Source organism: Mytilus trossulus, chromosome 6 (genome assembly GCF_036588685.1).
Source record: "Mytilus trossulus isolate FHL-02 chromosome 6, PNRI_Mtr1.1.1.hap1, whole genome shotgun sequence".
Taxonomy (NCBI): domain Eukaryota; kingdom Metazoa; phylum Mollusca; class Bivalvia; order Mytilida; family Mytilidae; genus Mytilus; species Mytilus trossulus.
Window position 1 is genome coordinate 33,759,301 of NC_086378.1, and position 21,699 is coordinate 33,780,999.

Sequence of the window (21,699 nt, forward strand, 5' to 3'; positions counted from 1 at the left end):
ATTTTTTTCAATTATGTATGGGGAATAAAGTATTACTAAGATGTACAACAATTTTAGACTCTTTTTGAAAAATATTGGTGGCCCTGAAAAGGGCCGTTGTTAAGTGAGTAATCCGATATATCCACTTTTTACTTGGCAGCTTTCTGGGTCTTCTTTGGCAGAAGTACAGCCTGGATGTTTGGTAAAACACCTCCCTGGGCAATGGTGACACCAGACAAGAGTTTGTTCAACTCTTCGTCGTTTCTGATGGCCAACTGGAGATGACGGGGAATGATTCTGCTCTTCTTGTTGTCACGAGCGGCGTTTCCTGCCAACTCCAATACTTCAGCTGCTAAGTATTCTAAGACAGCTGCGAGGTACACTGGTGCACCGGCACCAACTCTCTCGCATAGTTTCCTTTCCTCAAAAGTCTGTGGATACGACCGACTGGGAACTGAAGTCCGGCACGGGATGACCTAGACTTTGCCTTTGCTTTTGCTTTTCCTCTTTTCCTCGTCCTGACATTTTGTACTATTTGGTTGATCGACACTGAGTAAAGTGATACAATTTTTCTTCAAAATTTAGCTTATATACCCACTAAACGGATTGAACGATGTTTTTATTATACACCAATCAGAACGAAGCTCTCTGCGAGCAGTTAGGCTACCGAACATTCAACATGTTATGGGTGCTCTCTCCGAGGTTCGCGTTTAATAAAATCTTTCAATCCGTTTTGCCCAGTATATAAACAAATTGAAAATAATTTTTCACCATTACTTATTTGATTATCAAACCAGTAACATGCCACCCAAAGTAGGAACTAAAGGAGCCAAGAAGGCCGTCACCAAGGCAAAGACTGCCAGACCCGGCGGTGATAAGAAAAGGAGGAGGAAGAGACGTGAATCCTATGCTATCTACATCTACAAAGTCTTGAGACAAGTTCACCCCGACACCGGAGTGTCCTCAAAGGCAATGTCCATCATGAACAGCTTCGTCAACGATATCTTCGAGAGAATCGCAGCAGAGGCTTCCCGATTGGCACACTACAACAAAAGATCTACCATCACATCCCGGGAGATCCAGACCGCTGTCCGTCTTCTCTTACCCGGAGAATTGGCCAAGCACGCTGTCAGTGAAGGTACCAAAGCCGTCACTAAATACACCAGCAGCAAGTAAACAGTCTGAAGTTTATAACTTCACAAACGGCCCTTTTCAGGGCCACCAACATTTTTTCAAAAAGAATTTACATTTGTTGTACATCAATGTCAAACTTCTAACAAAGCTATAAATCCCAACCCCAGCTATAACCACTTTCAAACTATTTATATGGTTACTTTTCTCTTCTTTCTATCTGTATAACAAATATACGTGTATTTCACTCATTCTGTAGCATTTAATTTGTCTGTCAAAACTACAAAGCGTAAATACATAAATCATGAAGAACAAAACAGTGCTTTCATTCCAATTAATAGAGTTGATAAATTTACGATTTCTTTTGCTTTTCGAGAGAAAAAAAATATTGCGAGAATTATTTTACACGGAAACAAGAACATTACCTAATCTTAAACCACGCAAAAAAAACCTCTATAATTGAATATAACAGAATCTACAGATTTTGTGTGTAAAAGTCCGTGCATTTTGTTTTGAAATTTTCTCTCTTCATGTAGGCAAATGCACGGACTTGATCTTTGAACGTATTCATAAACCTTCAGAAATATAAATTCTCAAATAAATACAAGAGTAAGAGTAAGGAAGTTAATTAAAAAGAAAGCCAGATATTTAAAAAAAAAAAGGGGGGGGGGGGGGGTATAACGAGAGAGAGAAAATAGTTGCGGATCAGGATCAGGGAAAACAAGAAAAACGGTTGAAAAATTCATGAACATTAGAGAAAAGAATAGAAGTGGGAGCAAGCTTTGATTTCAAGATTTTGTTTAAAACGATGTACAACAAATCTAAGATTCTTTTTGAAAAATGTTGGTGGCCCTGAAAAGGGCCGTTGTTGATATTAGCTGGGTGGCTGTTTAACCTCCGAATCCGTACAAGGTACGTCCTTGACGTTTCAAAGCGTAGACAACATCCATGGCAGTGACAGTCTTCCTCTTGGCGTGCTCTGTGTATGTGACAGCATCACGGATGACATTTTCCAAGAAAACTTTAAGGACACCACGGGTTTCCTCATAGATGAGTCCAGATATACGTTTTACTCCACCTCTTCTTGCTAAACGACGGATGGCTGGCTTGGTGATACCTTGGATGTTATCACGCAACACCTTCCTGTGACGCTTGGCGCCTCCTTTTCCTAGACCTTTACCTCCTTTTCCTCTACCTGACATGTTTAACTATTTGTGGTGATTAGTTAAATAATACTTTCCGTCTAACAGCGACTCTTTATATATCACCAACGCGGCCGTAAAAGAAGTATCACACATTTTCAGTTAACTGTTGTCTGATTGGCTTACGTTGTTTTATTCCGGGAGGTAACTCTGTACTGCCTTAAACTGTGTACACTTTCAATCCACTTTTTCATTCTAGGTCTGAAAAATATAATAATTCATATCAGACAGTAAATTTTTAAGAAAAAACTATTATTTCAATCGGAATAAAAATGACTGAAGGAGACAAAAAAAGTTCCAAAATGTTGAAAAGTTTTCATTTTAAGATAGAATAGTATGATAAATAAATGATAAATGAAAATCACTTTAGACAGTCAAAATTATAAAGATAATTATTTGCTTTCTCTGAACAGACATTTTCATTCAATGACAATACACATTTCAACTTAATGGAATGGAATTTAGTTGGGGAAAAAATAAACCTCACAGACATATCTAGGAATACTGGTTATCTATTTGTCTATTTGATGTATCCAGAAATTGGATACATCACAGGATTTTACATGCTTGCAGTTTTCTACCTGTCTTTCATAACTCAACATCATCTGTCAAAGCTGTGCTTGCCATCCATCAACGATCTGCTGCAGGTACTTCAGATCATAAATGGGAGAATGTATGAATAAAACTGTTACTGTTATTACTATTAAAGATTTTTTTTTCTAGGTATTACAGTGAAGAAAAGAGATGCCCCTGACTGCGGGTAAAACTTCTTATGTGTGCATCTTCCTTTCAATTTTATTTTTAAACGCCATTCTATATTTATCCACAGTATGACGATGACAATTTCATCAGCCAATCCAATAAAAATGTTAATGCGCACACATGTACTTACTATTCTGAAGACTTCTTTTAGCCAGAAAAGTTTATAATAAGTCTGAAAACCACTTTTTATCATATAAAAAAGCTTATAAGTGCAAGATATATGCTTACATGGACTTCCTACATTGAAATTTTGTGGGGACTACTTGGACCCGTACCGAAATTATATTAATTTAAATAGAAATTTCATGATTTTGTTAACTAGCAGCAAGACAAGACTCTAAAGTGGACAAAATATATTACTACATACATGATAAAAAAATTCTTTACAATTCTGACTGAAAAAGAGCTCTAAATTTTTGATAAAAGTACCCTGTAATATCAGCTTTTCTAAAAGAAATATTCAAATTAATGAATTATACAAGATATTTAAACTCTAACTTAAAAAAAAAGGTTATATTTTGGCCAGTTGGTGGTTCTCTTTCTTTGGTCTAGACTACTGGTGTAAATAATACATCAAAAGAAGACAAGACAAAACAAGCGAAGAAAAGAAAAGAACAGAAGTACAGATAGAAACATTTATATGTTGATCTTTTTTTATATAATGTACTATTTAATATTCTACACACAAGGACATACATGTACCATGATAAACAAACACCCCCCTTTTTTTTGTGATGAGACTTGTGTGTATATATATATCATAAAATTTATTTTTTGTCTATGTATTGCTTTGCATATAGATGGATTCAACAAGAAGAAATAAAAGAGAGAGAGAGAGATGGGGAAAAGAGGGGTTCGGCTATGTTTCTAATTTTCATGTACAACAATTTATAGATTCTTTTTGAAAAATATTGGTGGCCCTGAAAAGGGCCGTTATGTTTTGGTGAAAAAATCACACTTCTTAAGCACGTTCTCCACGGATTCTTCGGGCCAATTGGATATCCTTTGGCATGATGGTTACTCTCTTGGCGTGGATTGCGCACAAGTTGGTATCCTCGAAGAGACCGACCAAGTAGGCTTCGCTGGCTTCCTGTAGGGCCATGACGGCTGAACTCTGGAATCGGAGATCAGTTTTGAAGTCCTGGGCGATTTCACGGACTAATCTCTGGAAGGGGAGTTTCCTGATGAGGAGCTCTGTGCTCTTCTGGTATCTCCTGATTTCTCGGAGAGCGACTGTTCCTGGCCTGTATCTATGTGGTTTCTTGACTCCACCGGTTGCAGGTGCGCTCTTACGGGCGGCCTTGGTGGCAAGTTGTTTTCTTGGAGCTTTACCTCCGGTGGATTTACGTGCAGTTTGCTTTGTTCGTGCCATGATTATTAGCTCTGTGGACGATTTGCTACAGAAAGAATACTTGAAAATTTCGGTGAATGTGTTTTTGTGCTTGCCGGGAGGATTGAAATCACGGTGACGATTGGATCACCACTTACATAAAGCTGGCGTTGATTGGTCCGCATATCTTAAATCTGATTGGACTGATTTGTAAGGGACTTTGACAGTTTTCAATCCATTTTTTACTGAAAAACTGCTCAACCCAAGCTGACAGTAAAAATGCCCCCTTTTTTCATTCATAATTACAGTTTCTGATCATCCCTCATAGCTCAACAATAGTAAATTAGTGTCACGGTTTCAATATGATAAATCTGAAGAAGAAAAATAATAATAATGAAAAAAGGTCAAAATACATGCAGAAACATTAAGGAAAGGAACGAAAAATAAAAACAGGAAAAAATAAAAATAAAATGCAGTTATAACACAAACAAAGCGAAATAAAAATAAAAAAACAGAAACAAATGGAATTACACATTCCCGACATGACATTGTGCGGATCGGCTGAGTTTCTTTATTGTTGTATTATGTCATATTTATGTATATTTAATATAAAAAAAGAAGATGTGGTATGATTTTCATTTGGGCTGGGCACATTTGTCACATTGTCTGATTGTCGGTGTGCTTACATCAATTCCACATCTTTAATACACAAACAATAACTAAATAAAGACAGAAAGACAGAGAGAGAGATGCTGAAAAAAATGGAAAAAGGAAAAGAATGGAAAGTACATATCATATATAAAAGTGTTGACGAAAGAGATAATGTTAACAAAAACTATAAATAATTATAATAATAAAAAAAAACCACACACCTTCTCAGATGAATCTAAGCATGCTCGCATCAATAACCAAGAGAGAGAAAGAAGAGAGCAGACTAGTATTAAATATAAATACTATCAGTGGTTTTTTTTCCCCCCGACAAACATTATATGATTTAACTGAGCTACTTGTGGGTTCAAAGAGTCAGAAAGTACGACAATAAATGTTCTGATGAAGAAGACTGAAAAAGTTACTAGACTTAGTGTTATGCTATAAGAACTGTACTTAAATGGGATGCGTTAGAGAGAGAAGAAAAGAAGAATCACGGAAGAAGGGACATTTATATTTTAGACATTTTTTATTTGTTATGTAGTAGAATATATTTTTTTCAATTATGTATGGGGAATAAAGTATTACTAAGATGTACAACAATTTTAGACTCTTTTTGAAAAATATTGGTGGCCCTGAAAAGGGCCGTTGTTAAGTGAGTAATCCGATATATCCACTTTTTACTTGGCAGCTTTCTGGGTCTTCTTTGGCAGAAGTACAGCCTGGATGTTTGGTAAAACACCTCCCTGGGCAATGGTGACACCAGACAAGAGTTTGTTCAACTCTTCGTCGTTTCTGATGGCCAACTGGAGATGACGGGGAATGATTCTGCTCTTCTTGTTGTCACGAGCGGCGTTTCCTGCCAACTCCAATACTTCAGCTGCTAAGTATTCTAAGACAGCTGCGAGGTACACTGGTGCACCGGCACCAACTCTCTCGGCATAGTTTCCTTTCCTCAAAAGTCTGTGGATACGACCGACTGGGAACTGAAGTCCGGCACGGGATGACCTAGACTTTGCCTTTGCTTTTGCTTTTCCTCCTTTTCCTCGTCCTGACATTTTGTACTATTTGGTTGATCGACACTGAGTAAAGTGATACAATTTTTCTTCAAAATTTAGCTTATATACCCACTAAACGGATTGAACGATGTTTTTATTATACACCAATCAGAACGAAGCTCTCTGCGAGCAGTTAGGCTACCGAACATTCAACATGTTATGGGTGCTCTCTCCGAGGTTCGCGTTTAATAAAATCTTTCAATCCGTTTTGCCCAGTATATAAACAAATTGAAAATAATTTTTCACCATTACTTATTTGATTATCAAACCAGTAACATGCCACCCAAAGTAGGAACTAAAGGAGCCAAGAAGGCCGTCACCAAGGCAAAGACTGCCAGACCCGGCGGTGATAAGAAAAGGAGGAGGAAGAGACGTGAATCCTATGCTATCTACATCTACAAAGTCTTGAGACAAGTTCACCCCGACACCGGAGTGTCCTCAAAGGCAATGTCCATCATGAACAGCTTCGTCAACGATATCTTCGAGAGAATCGCAGCAGAGGCTTCCCGATTGGCACACTACAACAAAAGATCTACCATCACATCCCGGGAGATCCAGACCGCTGTCCGTCTTCTCTTACCCGGAGAATTGGCCAAGCACGCTGTCAGTGAAGGTACCAAAGCCGTCACTAAATACACCAGCAGCAAGTAAACAGTCTGAAGTTTATAACTTCACAAACGGCCCTTTTCAGGGCCACCAACATTTTTCAAAAAGAATTTACATTTGTTGTACATCAATGTCAAACTTCTAAACAAAGCTATAAATCCCAACCCCAGCTATAACCACTTTCAAACTATTTCAATAGTATATGGTTACTTTTCTCTTCTTTCTATCTGTATAACAAATATACGTGTATTTCACTCATTCTGTAGCATTTAATTTGTCTGTCAAAACTACAAAGCGTAAATACATAAATCATGAAGAACAAAACAGTGCTTTCATTCCAATTAATAGAGTTGATAAATTTACGATTTCTTTTGCTTTTCGAGAGAAAAAAAATATTGCGAGAATTATTTTACACGGAAACAAGAACATTACCTAATCTTAAACCACGCAAAAAAAACCTCTATAATTGAATATAACAGAATCTACAGATTTTGTGTGTAAAAGTCCGTGCATTTTGTTTTGAAATTTTCTCTCTTCATGTAGGCAAATGCACGGACTTGATCTTTGAACGTATTCATAAACCTTCAGAAATATAAATTCTCAAATAAATACAAGAGTAAGAGTAAGGAAGTTAATTAAAAAGAAAGCCAGATATTTAAAAAAAAAAAGGGGGGGGGGGGGGGTATAACGAGAGAGAGAAAATAGTTGCGGATCAGGATCAGGGAAAACAAGAAAAACGGTTGAAAAATTCATGAACATTAGAGAAAAGAATAGAAGTGGGAGCAAGCTTTGATTTCAAGATTTTGTTTAAAACGATGTACAACAAATCTAAGATTCTTTTTGAAAAATGTTGGTGGCCCTGAAAAGGGCCGTTGTTGATATTAGCTGGGTGGCTGTTTAACCTCCGAATCCGTACAAGGTACGTCCTTGACGTTTCAAAGCGTAGACAACATCCATGGCAGTGACAGTCTTCCTCTTGGCGTGCTCTGTGTATGTGACAGCATCACGGATGACATTTTCCAAGAAAACTTTAAGGACACCACGGGTTTCCTCATAGATGAGTCCAGATATACGTTTTACTCCACCTCTTCTTGCTAAACGACGGATGGCTGGCTTGGTGATACCTTGGATGTTATCACGCAACACCTTCCTGTGACGCTTGGCGCCTCCTTTTCCTAGACCTTTACCTCCTTTTCCTCTACCTGACATGTTTAACTATTTGTGGTGATTAGTTAAATAATACTTTCCGTCTAACAGCGACTCTTTATATATCACCAACGCGGCCGTAAAAGAAGTATCACACATTTTCAGTTAACTGTTGTCTGATTGGCTTACGTTGTTTTATTCCGGGAGGTAACTCTGTACTGCCTTAAACTGTGTACACTTTCAATCCACTTTTTCATTCTAGGTCTGAAAAATATAATAATTCATATCAGACAGTAAATTTTTAAGAAAAAACTATTATTTCAATCGGAATAAAAATGACTGAAGGAGACAAAAAAAGTTCCAAAATGTTGAAAAGTTTTCATTTTAAGATAGAATAGTATGATAAATAAATGATAAATGAAAATCACTTTAGACAGTCAAAATTATAAAGATAATTATTTGCTTTCTCTGAACAGACATTTTCATTCAATGACAATACACATTTCAACTTAATGGAATGGAATTTAGTTGGGGAAAAAATAAACCTCACAGACATATCTAGGAATACTGGTTATCTATTTGTCTATTTGATGTATCCAGAAATTGGATACATCACAGGATTTTACATGCTTGCAGTTTTCTACCTGTCTTTCATAACTCAACATCATCTGTCAAAGCTGTGCTTGCCATCCATCAACGATCTGCTGCAGGTACTTCAGATCATAAATGGGAGAATGTATGAATAAAACTGTTACTGTTATTACTATTAAAGATTTTTTTTTCTAGGTATTACAGTGAAGAAAAGAGATGCCCCTGACTGCGGGTAAAACTTCTTATGTGTGCATCTTCCTTTCAATTTTATTTTTAAACGCCATTCTATATTTATCCACAGTATGACGATGACAATTTCATCAGCCAATCCAATAAAAATGTTAATGCGCACACATGTACTTACTATTCTGAAGACTTCTTTTAGCCAGAAAAGTTTATAATAAGTCTGAAAACCACTTTTTATCATATAAAAAAGCTTATAAGTGCAAGATATATGCTTACATGGACTTCCTACATTGAAATTTTGTGGGGACTACTTGGACCCGTACCGAAATTATATTAATTTAAATAGAAATTTCATGATTTTGTTAACTAGCAGCAAGACAAGACTCTAAAGTGGACAAAATATATTACTACATACATGATAAAAAAATTCTTTACAATTCTGACTGAAAAAGAGCTCTAAATTTTTGATAAAAGTACCCTGTAATATCAGCTTTTCTAAAAGAAATATTCAAATTAATGAATTATACAAGATATTTAAACTCTAACTTAAAAAAAAAGGTTATATTTTGGCCAGTTGGTGGTTCTCTTTCTTTGGTCTAGACTACTGGTGTAAATAATACATCAAAAGAAGACAAGACAAAACAAGCGAAGAAAAGAAAAGAACAGAAGTACAGATAGAAACATTTATATGTTGATCTTTTTTTATATAATGTACTATTTAATATTCTACACACAAGGACATACATGTACCATGATAAACAAACACCCCCCTTTTTTTTGTGATGAGACTTGTGTGTATATATATATCATAAAATTTATTTTTTGTCTATGTATTGCTTTGCATATAGATGGATTCAACAAGAAGAAATAAAAGAGAGAGAGAGAGATGGGGAAAAGAGGGGTTCGGCTATGTTTCTAATTTTCATGTACAACAATTTATAGATTCTTTTTGAAAAATATTGGTGGCCCTGAAAAGGGCCGTTATGTTTTGGTGAAAAAATCACACTTCTTAAGCACGTTCTCCACGGATTCTTCGGGCCAATTGGATATCCTTTGGCATGATGGTTACTCTCTTGGCGTGGATTGCGCACAAGTTGGTATCCTCGAAGAGACCGACCAAGTAGGCTTCGCTGGCTTCCTGTAGGGCCATGACGGCTGAACTCTGGAATCGGAGATCAGTTTTGAAGTCCTGGGCGATTTCACGGACTAATCTCTGGAAGGGGAGTTTCCTGATGAGGAGCTCTGTGCTCTTCTGGTATCTCCTGATTTCTCGGAGAGCGACTGTTCCTGGCCTGTATCTATGTGGTTTCTTGACTCCACCGGTTGCAGGTGCGCTCTTACGGGCGGCCTTGGTGGCAAGTTGTTTTCTTGGAGCTTTACCTCCGGTGGATTTACGTGCAGTTTGCTTTGTTCGTGCCATGATTATTAGCTCTGTGGACGATTTGCTACAGAAAGAATACTTGAAAATTTCGGTGAATGTGTTTTTGTGCTTGCCGGGAGGATTGAAATCACGGTGACGATTGGATCACCACTTACATAAAGCTGGCGTTGATTGGTCCGCATATCTTAAATCTGATTGGACTGATTTGTAAGGGACTTTGACAGTTTTCAATCCATTTTTTACTGAAAAACTGCTCAACCCAAGCTGACAGTAAAAATGCCCCCTTTTTTCATTCATAATTACAGTTTCTGATCATCCCTCATAGCTCAACAATAGTAAATTAGTGTCACGGTTTCAATATGATAAATCTGAAGAAGAAAAATAATAATAATGAAAAAATTTCAAAATACATGCAGAAACATTAAGGAAAGGAACGAAAAATAAAAACAGGAAAAAATAAAAATAAAATGCAGTTATAACACAAACAAAGCGAAATAAAAATAAAAAAACAGAAACAAATGGAATTACACATTCCCGACATGACATTGTGCGGATCGGCTGAGTTTCTTTATTGTTGTATTATGTCATATTTATGTATATTTAATATAAAAAAAGAAGATGTGGTATGATTTTCATTTGGGCTGGGCACATTTGTCACATTGTCTGATTGTCGGTGTGCTTACATCAATTCCACATCTTTAATACACAAACAATAACTAAATAAAGACAGAAAGACAGAGAGAGAGATGCTGAAAAAAATGGAAAAAGGAAAAGAATGGAAAGTACATATCATATATAAAAGTGTTGACGAAAGAGATAATGTTAACAAAAACTATAAATAATTATAATAATAAAAAAAAACCACACACCTTCTCAGATGAATCTAAGCATGCTCGCATCAATAACCAAGAGAGAGAAAGAAGAGAGCAGACTAGTATTAAATATAAATACTATCAGTGGTTTTTTTTCCCCCCGACAAACATTATATGATTTAACTGAGCTACTTGTGGGTTCAAAGAGTCAGAAAGTACGACAATAAATGTTCTGATGAAGAAGACTGAAAAAGTTACTAGACTTAGTGTTATGCTATAAGAACTGTACTTAAATGGGATGCGTTAGAGAGAGAAGAAAAGAAGAATCACGGAAGAAGGGACATTTATATTTTAGACATTTTTTATTTGTTATGTAGTAGAATATATTTTTTTCAATTATGTATGGGGAATAAAGTATTACTAAGATGTACAACAATTTTAGACTCTTTTTGAAAAATATTGGTGGCCCTGAAAAGGGCCGTTGTTAAGTGAGTAATCCGATATATCCACTTTTTACTTGGCAGCTTTCTGGGTCTTCTTTGGCAGAAGTACAGCCTGGATGTTTGGTAAAACACCTCCCTGGGCAATGGTGACACCAGACAAGAGTTTGTTCAACTCTTCGTCGTTTCTGATGGCCAACTGGAGATGACGGGGAATGATTCTGCTCTTCTTGTTGTCACGAGCGGCGTTTCCTGCCAACTCCAATACTTCAGCTGCTAAGTATTCTAAGACAGCTGCGAGGTACACTGGTGCACCGGCACCAACTCTCTCGGCATAGTTTCCTTTCCTCAAAAGTCTGTGGATACGACCGACTGGGAACTGAAGTCCGGCACGGGATGACCTAGACTTTGCCTTTGCTTTTGCTTTTCCTCCTTTTCCTCGTCCTGACATTTTGTACTATTTGGTTGATCGACACTGAGTAAAGTGATACAATTTTTCTTCAAAATTTAGCTTATATACCCACTAAACGGATTGAACGATGTTTTTATTATACACCAATCAGAACGAAGCTCTCTGCGAGCAGTTAGGCTACCGAACATTCAACATGTTATGGGTGCTCTCTCCGAGGTTCGCGTTTAATAAAATCTTTCAATCCGTTTTGCCCAGTATATAAACAAATTGAAAATAATTTTTCACCATTACTTATTTGATTATCAAACCAGTAACATGCCACCCAAAGTAGGAACTAAAGGAGCCAAGAAGGCCGTCACCAAGGCAAAGACTGCCAGACCCGGCGGTGATAAGAAAAGGAGGAGGAAGAGACGTGAATCCTATGCTATCTACATCTACAAAGTCTTGAGACAAGTTCACCCCGACACCGGAGTGTCCTCAAAGGCAATGTCCATCATGAACAGCTTCGTCAACGATATCTTCGAGAGAATCGCAGCAGAGGCTTCCCGATTGGCACACTACAACAAAAGATCTACCATCACATCCCGGGAGATCCAGACCGCTGTCCGTCTTCTCTTACCCGGAGAATTGGCCAAGCACGCTGTCAGTGAAGGTACCAAAGCCGTCACTAAATACACCAGCAGCAAGTAAACAGTCTGAAGTTTATAACTTCACAAACGGCCCTTTTCAGGGCCACCAACATTTTTCAAAAAGAATTTACATTTGTTGTACATCAATGTCAAACTTCTAAACAAAGCTATAAATCCCAACCCCAGCTATAACCACTTTCAAACTATTTCAATAGTATATGGTTACTTTTCTCTTCTTTCTATCTGTATAACAAATATACGTGTATTTCACTCATTCTGTAGCATTTAATTTGTCTGTCAAAACTACAAAGCGTAAATACATAAATCATGAAGAACAAAACAGTGCTTTCATTCCAATTAATAGAGTTGATAAATTTACGATTTCTTTTGCTTTTCGAGAGAAAAAAAATATTGCGAGAATTATTTTACACGGAAACAAGAACATTACCTAATCTTAAACCACGCAAAAAAAACCTCTATAATTGAATATAACAGAATCTACAGATTTTGTGTGTAAAAGTCCGTGCATTTTGTTTTGAAATTTTCTCTCTTCATGTAGGCAAATGCACGGACTTGATCTTTGAACGTATTCATAAACCTTCAGAAATATAAATTCTCAAATAAATACAAGAGTAAGAGTAAGGAAGTTAATTAAAAAGAAAGCCAGATATTTAAAAAAAAAAAGGGGGGGGGGGGGTATAACGAGAGAGAGAAAATAGTTGCGGATCAGGATCAGGGAAAACAAGAAAAACGGTTGAAAAATTCATGAACATTAGAGAAAAGAATAGAAGTGGGAGCAAGCTTTGATTTCAAGATTTTGTTTAAAACGATGTACAACAAATCTAAGATTCTTTTTGAAAAATGTTGGTGGCCCTGAAAAGGGCCGTTGTTGATATTAGCTGGGTGGCTGTTTAACCTCCGAATCCGTACAAGGTACGTCCTTGACGTTTCAAAGCGTAGACAACATCCATGGCAGTGACAGTCTTCCTCTTGGCGTGCTCTGTGTATGTGACAGCATCACGGATGACATTTTCCAAGAAAACTTTAAGGACACCACGGGTTTCCTCATAGATGAGTCCAGATATACGTTTTACTCCACCTCTTCTTGCTAAACGACGGATGGCTGGCTTGGTGATACCTTGGATGTTATCACGCAACACCTTCCTGTGACGCTTGGCGCCTCCTTTTCCTAGACCTTTACCTCCTTTTCCTCTACCTGACATGTTTAACTATTTGTGGTGATTAGTTAAATAATACTTTCCGTCTAACAGCGACTCTTTATATATCACCAACGCGGCCGTAAAAGAAGTATCACACATTTTCAGTTAACTGTTGTCTGATTGGCTTACGTTGTTTTATTCCGGGAGGTAACTCTGTACTGCCTTAAACTGTGTACACTTTCAATCCACTTTTTCATTCTAGGTCTGAAAAATATAATAATTCATATCAGACAGTAAATTTTTAAGAAAAAACTATTATTTCAATCGGAATAAAAATGACTGAAGGAGACAAAAAAAGTTCCAAAATGTTGAAAAGTTTTCATTTTAAGATAGAATAGTATGATAAATAAATGATAAATGAAAATCACTTTAGACAGTCAAAATTATAAAGATAATTATTTGCTTTCTCTGAACAGACATTTTCATTCAATGACAATACACATTTCAACTTAATGGAATGGAATTTAGTTGGGGAAAAAATAAACCTCACAGACATATCTAGGAATACTGGTTATCTATTTGTCTATTTGATGTATCCAGAAATTGGATACATCACAGGATTTTACATGCTTGCAGTTTTCTACCTGTCTTTCATAACTCAACATCATCTGTCAAAGCTGTGCTTGCCATCCATCAACGATCTGCTGCAGGTACTTCAGATCATAAATGGGAGAATGTATGAATAAAACTGTTACTGTTATTACTATTAAAGATTTTTTTTTCTAGGTATTACAGTGAAGAAAAGAGATGCCCCTGACTGCGGGTAAAACTTCTTATGTGTGCATCTTCCTTTCAATTTTATTTTTAAACGCCATTCTATATTTATCCACAGTATGACGATGACAATTTCATCAGCCAATCCAATAAAAATGTTAATGCGCACACATGTACTTACTATTCTGAAGACTTCTTTTAGCCAGAAAAGTTTATAATAAGTCTGAAAACCACTTTTTATCATATAAAAAAGCTTATAAGTGCAAGATATATGCTTACATGGACTTCCTACATTGAAATTTTGTGGGGACTACTTGGACCCGTACCGAAATTATATTAATTTAAATAGAAATTTCATGATTTTGTTAACTAGCAGCAAGACAAGACTCTAAAGTGGACAAAATATATTACTACATACATGATAAAAAAATTCTTTACAATTCTGACTGAAAAAGAGCTCTAAATTTTTGATAAAAGTACCCTGTAATATCAGCTTTTCTAAAAGAAATATTCAAATTAATGAATTATACAAGATATTTAAACTCTAACTTAAAAAAAAAGGTTATATTTTGGCCAGTTGGTGGTTCTCTTTCTTTGGTCTAGACTACTGGTGTAAATAATACATCAAAAGAAGACAAGACAAAACAAGCGAAGAAAAGAAAAGAACAGAAGTACAGATAGAAACATTTATATGTTGATCTTTTTTTATATAATGTACTATTTAATATTCTACACACAAGGACATACATGTACCATGATAAACAAACACCCCCCTTTTTTTTGTGATGAGACTTGTGTGTATATATATATCATAAAATTTATTTTTTGTCTATGTATTGCTTTGCATATAGATGGATTCAACAAGAAGAAATAAAAGAGAGAGAGAGAGATGGGGAAAAGAGGGGTTCGGCTATGTTTCTAATTTTCATGTACAACAATTTATAGATTCTTTTTGAAAAATATTGGTGGCCCTGAAAAGGGCCGTTATGTTTTGGTGAAAAAATCACACTTCTTAAGCACGTTCTCCACGGATTCTTCGGGCCAATTGGATATCCTTTGGCATGATGGTTACTCTCTTGGCGTGGATTGCGCACAAGTTGGTATCCTCGAAGAGACCGACCAAGTAGGCTTCGCTGGCTTCCTGTAGGGCCATGACGGCTGAACTCTGGAATCGGAGATCAGTTTTGAAGTCCTGGGCGATTTCACGGACTAATCTCTGGAAGGGGAGTTTCCTGATGAGGAGCTCTGTGCTCTTCTGGTATCTCCTGATTTCTCGGAGAGCGACTGTTCCTGGCCTGTATCTATGTGGTTTCTTGACTCCACCGGTTGCAGGTGCGCTCTTACGGGCGGCCTTGGTGGCAAGTTGTTTTCTTGGAGCTTTACCTCCGGTGGATTTACGTGCAGTTTGCTTTGTTCGTGCCATGATTATTAGCTCTGTGGACGATTTGCTACAGAAAGAATACTTGAAAATTTCGGTGAATGTGTTTTTGTGCTTGCCGGGAGGATTGAAATCACGGTGACGATTGGATCACCACTTACATAAAGCTGGCGTTGATTGGTCCGCATATCTTAAATCTGATTGGACTGATTTGTAAGGGACTTTGACAGTTTTCAATCCATTTTTTACTGAAAAACTGCTCAACCCAAGCTGACAGTAAAAATGCCCCCTTTTTTCATTCATAATTACAGTTTCTGATCATCCCTCATAGCTCAACAATAGTAAATTAGTGTCACGGTTTCAATATGATAAATCTGAAGAAGAAAAATAATAATAATGAAAAAAGGTCAAAATACATGCAGAAACATTAAGGAAAGGAACGAAAAATAAAAACAGGAAAAAATAAAAATAAAATGCAGTTATAACACAAACAAAGCGAAATAAAAATAAAAAAACAGAAACAAATGGAATTACACATTCCCGACATGACATTGTGCGGATCGGCTGAGTTTCTTTATTGTTGTATTATGTCATATTTATGTATATTTAATATAAAAAAAGAAGATGTGGTATGATTTTCATTTGGGCTGGGCACATTTGTCACATTGTCTGATTGTCGGTGTGCTTACATCAATTCCACATCTTTAATACACAAACAATAACTAAATAAAGACAGAAAGACAGAGAGAGAGATGCTGAAAAAAATGGAAAAAGGAAAAGAATGGAAAGTACATATCATATATAAAAGTGTTGACGAAAGAGATAATGTTAACAAAAACTATAAATAATTATAATAATAAAAAAAAACCACACACCTTCTCAGATGAATCTAAGCATGCTCGCATCAATAACCAAGAGAGAGAAAGAAGAGAGCAGACTAGTATTAAATATAAATACTATCAGTGGTTTTTTTTCCCCCCGACAAACATTATATGATTTAACTGAGCTACTTGTGGGTTCAAAGAGTCAGAAAGTACGACAATAAATGTTCTGATGAAGAAGACTGAAAAAGTTACTAGACTTAGTGTTATGCTATAAGAACTGTACTTAAATGGGATGCGTTAGAGAGAGAAGAAAAGAAGAATCACGGAAGAAGGGACATTTATATTTTAGACATTTTTTATTTGTTATGTAGTAGAATATATTTTTTTCAATTATGTATGGGGAATAAAGTATTACTAAGATGTACAACAATTTTAGACTCTTTTTGAAAAATATTGGTGGCCCTGAAAAGGGCCGTTGTTAAGTGAGTAATCCGATATATCCACTTTTTACTTGGCAGCTTTCTGGGTCTTCTTTGGCAGAAGTACAGCCTGGATGTTTGGTAAAACACCTCCCTGGGCAATGGTGACACCAGACAAGAGTTTGTTCAACTCTTCGTCGTTTCTGATGGCCAACTGGAGATGACGGGGAATGATTCTGCTCTTCTTGTTGTCACGAGCGGCGTTTCCTGCCAACTCCAATACTTCAGCTGCTAAGTATTCTAAGACAGCTGCGAGGTACACTGGTGCACCGGCACCAACTCTCTCGGCATAGTTTCCTTTCCTCAAAAGTCTGTGGATACGACCGACTGGGAACTGAAGTCCGGCACGGGATGACCTAGACTTTGCCTTTGCTTTTGCTTTTCCTCCTTTTCCTCGTCCTGACATTTTGTACTATTTGGTTGATCGACACTGAGTAAAGTGATACAATTTTTCTTCAAAATTTAGCTTATATACCCACTAAACGGATTGAACGATGTTTTTATTATACACCAATCAGAACGAAGCTCTCTGCGAGCAGTTAGGCTACCGAACATTCAACATGTTATGGGTGCTCTCTCCGAGGTTCGCGTTTAATAAAATCTTTCAATCCGTTTTGCCCAGTATATAAACAAATTGAAAATAATTTTTCACCATTACTTATTTGATTATCAAACCAGTAACATGCCACCCAAAGTAGGAACTAAAGGAGCCAAGAAGGCCGTCACCAAGGCAAAGACTGCCAGACCCGGCGGTGATAAGAAAAGGAGGAGGAAGAGACGTGAATCCTATGCTATCTACATCTACAAAGTCTTGAGACAAGTTCACCCCGACACCGGAGTGTCCTCAAAGGCAATGTCCATCATGAACAGCTTCGTCAACGATATCTTCGAGAGAATCGCAGCAGAGGCTTCCCGATTGGCACACTACAACAAAAGATCTACCATCACATCCCGGGAGATCCAGACCGCTGTCCGTCTTCTCTTACCCGGAGAATTGGCCAAGCACGCTGTCAGTGAAGGTACCAAAGCCGTCACTAAATACACCAGCAGCAAGTAAACAGTCTGAAGTTTATAACTTCACAAACGGCCCTTTTCAGGGCCACCAACATTTTTCAAAAAGAATTTACATTTGTTGTACATCAATGTCAAACTTCTAAACAAAGCTATAAATCCCAACCCCAGCTATAACCACTTTCAAACTATTTCAATAGTATATGGTTACTTTTCTCTTCTTTCTATCTGTATAACAAATATACGTGTATTTCACTCATTCTGTAGCATTTAATTTGTCTGTCAAAACTACAAAGCGTAAATACATAAATCATGAAGAACAAAACAGTGCTTTCATTCCAATTAATAGAGTTGATAAATTTACGATTTCTTTTGCTTTTCGAGAGAAAAAAAATATTGCGAGAATTATTTTACACGGAAACAAGAACATTACCTAATCTTAAACCACGCAAAAAAAACCTCTATAATTGAATATAACAGAATCTACAGATTTTGTGTGTAAAAGTCCGTGCATTTTGTTTTGAAATTTTCTCTCTTCATGTAGGCAAATGCACGGACTTGATCTTTGAACGTATTCATAAACCTTCAGAAATATAAATTCTCAAATAAATACAAGAGTAAGAGTAAGGAAGTTAATTAAAAAGAAAGCCAGATATTTAAAAAAAAAAAGGGGGGGGGGGGGGGGTATAACGAGAGAGAGAAAATAGTTGCGGATCAGGATCAGGGAAAACAAGAAAAACGGTTGAAAAATTCATGAACATTAGAGAAAAGAATAGAAGTGGGAGCAAGCTTTGATTTCAAGATTTTGTTTAAAACGATGTACAACAAATCTAAGATTCTTTTTGAAAAATGTTGGTGGCCCTGAAAAGGGCCGTTGTTGATATTAGCTGGGTGGCTGTTTAACCTCCGAATCCGTACAAGGTACGTCCTTGACGTTTCAAAGCGTAGACAACATCCATGGCAGTGACAGTCTTCCTCTTGGCGTGCTCTGTGTATGTGACAGCATCACGGATGACATTTTCCAAGAAAACTTTAAGGACACCACGGGTTTCCTCATAGATGAGTCCAGATATACGTTTTACTCCACCTCTTCTTGCTAAACGACGGATGGCTGGCTTGGTGATACCTTGGATGTTATCACGCAACACCTTCCTGTGACGCTTGGCGCCTCCTTTTCCTAGACCTTTACCTCCTTTTCCTCTACCTGACATGTTTAACTATTTGTGGTGATTAGTTAAATAATACTTTCCGTCTAACAGCGACTCTTTATATATCACCAACGCGGCCGTAAAAGAAGTATCACACATTTTCAGTTAACTGTTGTCTGATTGGCTTACGTTGTTTTATTCCGGGAGGTAACTCTGTACTGCCTTAAACTGTGTACACTTTCAATCCACTTTTTCATTCTAGGTCTGAAAAATATAATAATTCATATCAGACAGTAAATTTTTAAGAAAAAACTATTATTTCAATCGGAATAAAAATGACTGAAGGAGACAAAAAAAGTTCCAAAATGTTGAAAAGTTTTCATTTTAAGATAGAATAGTATGATAAATAAATGATAAATGAAAATCACTTTAGACAGTCAAAATTATAAAGATAATTATTTGCTTTCTCTGAACAGACATTTTCATTCAATGACAATACACATTTCAACTTAATGGAATGGAATTTAGTTGGGGAAAAAATAAACCTCACAGACATATCTAGGAATACTGGTTATCTATTTGTCTATTTGATGTATCCAGAAATTGGATACATCACAGGATTTTACATGCTTGCAGTTTTCTACCTGTCTTTCATAACTCAACATCATCTGTCAAAGCTGTGCTTGCCATCCATCAACGATCTGCTGCAGGTACTTCAGATCATAAATGGGAGAATGTATGAATAAAACTGTTACTGTTATTACTATTAAAGATTTTTTTTTCTAGGTATTACAGTGAAGAAAAGAGATGCCCCTGACTGCGGGTAAAACTTCTTATGTGTGCATCTTCCTTTCAATTTTATTTTTAAACGCCATTCTATATTTATCCACAGTATGACGATGACAATTTCATCAGCCAATCCAATAAAAATGTTAATGCGCACACATGTACTTACTATTCTGAAGACTTCTTTTAGCCAGAAAAGTTTATAATAAGTCTGAAAACCACTTTTTATCATATAAAAAAGCTTATAAGTGCAAGATATATGCTTACATGGACTTCCTACATTGAAATTTTGTGGGGACTACTTGGACCCGTACCGAAATTATATTAATTTAAATAGAAATTTCATGATTTTGTTAACTAGCAGCAAGACAAGACTCTAAAGTGGACAAAATATATTACTACATACATGATAAAAAAATTCTTTACAATTCTGACTGAAAAAGAGCTCTAAATTTTTGATAAAAGTACCCTGTAATATCAGCTTTTCTAAAAGAAATATTCAAATTAATGAATTATACAAGATATTTAAACTCTAACTTAAAAAAAAAGGTTATATTTTGGCCAGTTGGTGGTTCTCTTTCTTTGGTCTAGACTACTGGTGTAAATAATACATCAAAAGAAGACAAGACAAAACAAGCGAAGAAAAGAAAAGAACAGAAGTACAGATAGAAACATTTATATGTTGATCTTTTTTTATATAATGTACTATTTAATATTCTACACACAAGGACATACATGTACCATGATAAACAAACACCCCCCTTTTTTTTGTGATGAGACTTGTGTGTATATATATATCATAAAATTTATTTTTTGTCTATGTATTGCTTTGCATATAGATGGATTCAACAAGAAGAAATAAAAGAGAGAGAGAGAGCATGGGGAAAAGAGGGGTTCGGCTATGTTTCTAATTTTCATGTACAACAATTTATAGATTCTTTTTGAAAAATATTGGTGGCCCTGAAAAGGGCCGTTATGTTTTGGTGAAAAAATCACACTTCTTAAGCACGTTCTCCACGGATTCTTCGGGCCAATTGGATATCCTTTGGCATGATGGTTACTCTCTTGGCGTGGATTGCGCACAAGTTGGTATCCTCGAAGAGACCGACCAAGTAGGCTTCGCTGGCTTCCTGTAGGGCCATGACGGCTGAACTCTGGAATCGGAGATCAGTTTTGAAGTCCTGGGCGATTTCACGGACTAATCTCTGGAAGGGGAGTTTCCTGATGAGGAGCTCTGTGCTCTTCTGGTATCTCCTGATTTCTCGGAGAGCGACTGTTCCTGGCCTGTATCTATGTGGTTTCTTGACTCCACCGGTTGCAGGTGCGCTCTTACGGGCGGCCTTGGTGGCAAGTTGTTTTCTTGGAGCTTTACCTCCGGTGGATTTACGTGCAGTTTGCTTTGTTCGTGCCATGATTATTAGCTCTGTGGACGATTTGCTACAGAAAGAATACTTGAAAATTTCGGTGAATGTGTTTTTGTGCTTGCCGGGAGGATTGAAATCACGGTGACGATTGGATCACCACTTACATAAAGCTGGCGTTGATTGGTCCGCATATCTTAAATCTGATTGGACTGATTTGTAAGGGACTTTGACAGTTTTCAATCCATTTTTTACTGAAAAACTGCTCAACCCAAGCTGACAGTAAAAATGCCCCCTTTTTTCATTCATAATTACAGTTTCTGATCATCCCTCATAGCTCAACAATAGTAAATTAGTGTCACGGTTTCAATATGATAAATCTGAAGAAGAAAAATAATAATAATGAAAAAAGGTCAAAATACATGCAGAAACATTAAGGAAAGGAACGAAAAATAAAAACAGGAA

At 36.6% G+C, this 21,699-nt stretch overlaps 13 protein-coding genes and 1 pseudogene across 13 annotated transcripts in view; 4 read left to right on the forward strand and 10 right to left on the reverse strand.

The window, feature by feature from the left end:
• Positions 1-128: 128 nt before the first annotated feature.
• LOC134722536 (histone H2A-like) lies at positions 129-653 on the reverse strand (annotated as a pseudogene).
• Positions 654-759: 106 nt separating this feature from the next.
• LOC134722537 (histone H2B-like) lies at positions 760-1,155 on the forward strand (the record flags this gene model as incomplete). Its single annotated transcript, XM_063586158.1, has 1 exon — positions 760-1,155. A coding segment is annotated over one exon (396 nt), but the record flags the coding sequence as incomplete, so codon positions are not given.
• Positions 1,156-2,000: 845 nt separating this feature from the next.
• Positions 2,001-2,312, reverse strand: LOC134720543 (histone H4). The gene has a single exon (XM_063582855.1). It carries the CDS (start codon positions 2,310-2,312, stop codon positions 2,001-2,003), a length of 312 nt encoding a protein of 103 aa, XP_063438925.1.
• Positions 2,313-4,035: 1,723 nt separating this feature from the next.
• Positions 4,036-4,464, reverse strand: LOC134723356 (histone H3). The gene has a single exon (XM_063586974.1). The coding sequence runs from the start codon at positions 4,444-4,446 to the stop codon at positions 4,036-4,038; it is 411 nt and encodes a 136-aa protein (XP_063443044.1). The 5' UTR covers positions 4,447-4,464.
• A 1,268-nt stretch (positions 4,465-5,732) lies between these two features.
• LOC134723355 (histone H2A) lies at positions 5,733-6,110 on the reverse strand. Its single transcript, XM_063586973.1, has one exon. The coding sequence runs from the start codon at positions 6,108-6,110 to the stop codon at positions 5,733-5,735; it is 378 nt and encodes a 125-aa protein (XP_063443043.1).
• Positions 6,111-6,365: 255 nt separating this feature from the next.
• LOC134722538 (histone H2B-like) lies at positions 6,366-6,761 on the forward strand (the record flags this gene model as incomplete). The annotated part of the gene is made up of 1 exon (XM_063586159.1): positions 6,366-6,761. A coding segment is annotated over one exon (396 nt), but the record flags the coding sequence as incomplete, so codon positions are not given.
• Positions 6,762-7,613: 852 nt separating this feature from the next.
• On the reverse strand, positions 7,614-7,925 carry LOC134720542 (histone H4). Its single transcript, XM_063582854.1, has one exon. It carries the CDS (start codon positions 7,923-7,925, stop codon positions 7,614-7,616), a length of 312 nt encoding a protein of 103 aa, XP_063438924.1.
• Positions 7,926-9,648: 1,723 nt separating this feature from the next.
• LOC134722539 (uncharacterized) lies at positions 9,649-15,670 on the reverse strand. The gene is made up of 4 exons (XM_063586160.1): positions 15,268-15,670; positions 13,230-13,529; positions 11,350-11,716; positions 9,649-10,084 (listed from the first exon to the last, which is right to left on the reverse strand). The coding sequence occupies exons 1-4, from the start codon at positions 15,668-15,670 to the stop codon at positions 9,649-9,651; spliced, it is 1,506 nt and encodes a 501-aa protein (XP_063442230.1).
• Positions 11,346-11,723, reverse strand: LOC134721168 (histone H2A). Its single transcript, XM_063583971.1, has one exon. The coding sequence runs from the start codon at positions 11,721-11,723 to the stop codon at positions 11,346-11,348; it is 378 nt and encodes a 125-aa protein (XP_063440041.1).
• Positions 15,671-16,956: 1,286 nt separating the features above from the next.
• On the reverse strand, positions 16,957-17,334 carry LOC134721169 (histone H2A). The gene has a single exon (XM_063583972.1). It carries the CDS (start codon positions 17,332-17,334, stop codon positions 16,957-16,959), a length of 378 nt encoding a protein of 125 aa, XP_063440042.1.
• Positions 17,335-17,589: 255 nt separating this feature from the next.
• Positions 17,590-17,985, forward strand: LOC134722541 (histone H2B-like; the record flags this gene model as incomplete). Its single annotated transcript, XM_063586161.1, has 1 exon — positions 17,590-17,985. A coding segment is annotated over one exon (396 nt), but the record flags the coding sequence as incomplete, so codon positions are not given.
• An 853-nt stretch (positions 17,986-18,838) lies between these two features.
• Positions 18,839-19,150, reverse strand: LOC134721176 (histone H4). Its single transcript, XM_063583981.1, has one exon. It carries the CDS (start codon positions 19,148-19,150, stop codon positions 18,839-18,841), a length of 312 nt encoding a protein of 103 aa, XP_063440051.1.
• A 1,724-nt stretch (positions 19,151-20,874) lies between these two features.
• On the reverse strand, positions 20,875-21,306 carry LOC134721177 (histone H3). Its single transcript, XM_063583982.1, has one exon. The coding sequence runs from the start codon at positions 21,283-21,285 to the stop codon at positions 20,875-20,877; it is 411 nt and encodes a 136-aa protein (XP_063440052.1). The 5' UTR covers positions 21,286-21,306.
• A 330-nt stretch (positions 21,307-21,636) lies between these two features.
• Positions 21,637-21,699, forward strand: part of LOC134722542 (histone H2A, sperm-like) — an 851-nt gene continuing 788 nt past the window's right edge. The window contains exon 1 of the mRNA XM_063586162.1: positions 21,637-21,646. Within this exon, the coding sequence (XP_063442232.1) occupies positions 21,637-21,646 (10 nt within the window). The remainder of the gene's footprint in view (positions 21,647-21,699) is intronic.

Excerpts from the sequence above, each read along its gene's own strand:
- LOC134720543 (XM_063582855.1), bottom strand. The coding sequence starts at position 2,312 with ATGTCAGGTAGAGGAAAAGGAGGTAAAGGTCTAGGAAAAGGAGGCGCC.
- LOC134723356 (XM_063586974.1), bottom strand. The coding sequence starts at position 4,446 with ATGGCACGAACAAAGCAAACTGCACGTAAATCCACCGGAGGTAAAGCT.
- LOC134723355 (XM_063586973.1), bottom strand. The coding sequence starts at position 6,110 with ATGTCAGGACGAGGAAAAGGAGGAAAAGCAAAAGCAAAGGCAAAGTCT.
- LOC134720542 (XM_063582854.1), bottom strand. The coding sequence starts at position 7,925 with ATGTCAGGTAGAGGAAAAGGAGGTAAAGGTCTAGGAAAAGGAGGCGCC.
- LOC134721168 (XM_063583971.1), bottom strand. The coding sequence starts at position 11,723 with ATGTCAGGACGAGGAAAAGGAGGAAAAGCAAAAGCAAAGGCAAAGTCT.
- LOC134722539 (XM_063586160.1), bottom strand. The coding sequence starts at position 15,670 with ATGGCACGAACAAAGCAAACTGCACGTAAATCCACCGGAGGTAAAGCT. Across the intron at positions 13,530-15,267 it reads CCGAAGAATCCGTGGAGAAC|GTAGAGGAAAAGGAGGTAAA; the intron begins GTGCTTAAGAAG and ends TAAACATGTCAG. Across the intron at positions 11,717-13,229 it reads TACCTTGTACGGATTCGGAG|GACGAGGAAAAGGAGGAAAA; the intron begins GTTAAACAGCCA and ends ACAAAATGTCAG.
- LOC134721169 (XM_063583972.1), bottom strand. The coding sequence starts at position 17,334 with ATGTCAGGACGAGGAAAAGGAGGAAAAGCAAAAGCAAAGGCAAAGTCT.
- LOC134721176 (XM_063583981.1), bottom strand. The coding sequence starts at position 19,150 with ATGTCAGGTAGAGGAAAAGGAGGTAAAGGTCTAGGAAAAGGAGGCGCC.
- LOC134721177 (XM_063583982.1), bottom strand. The coding sequence starts at position 21,285 with ATGGCACGAACAAAGCAAACTGCACGTAAATCCACCGGAGGTAAAGCT.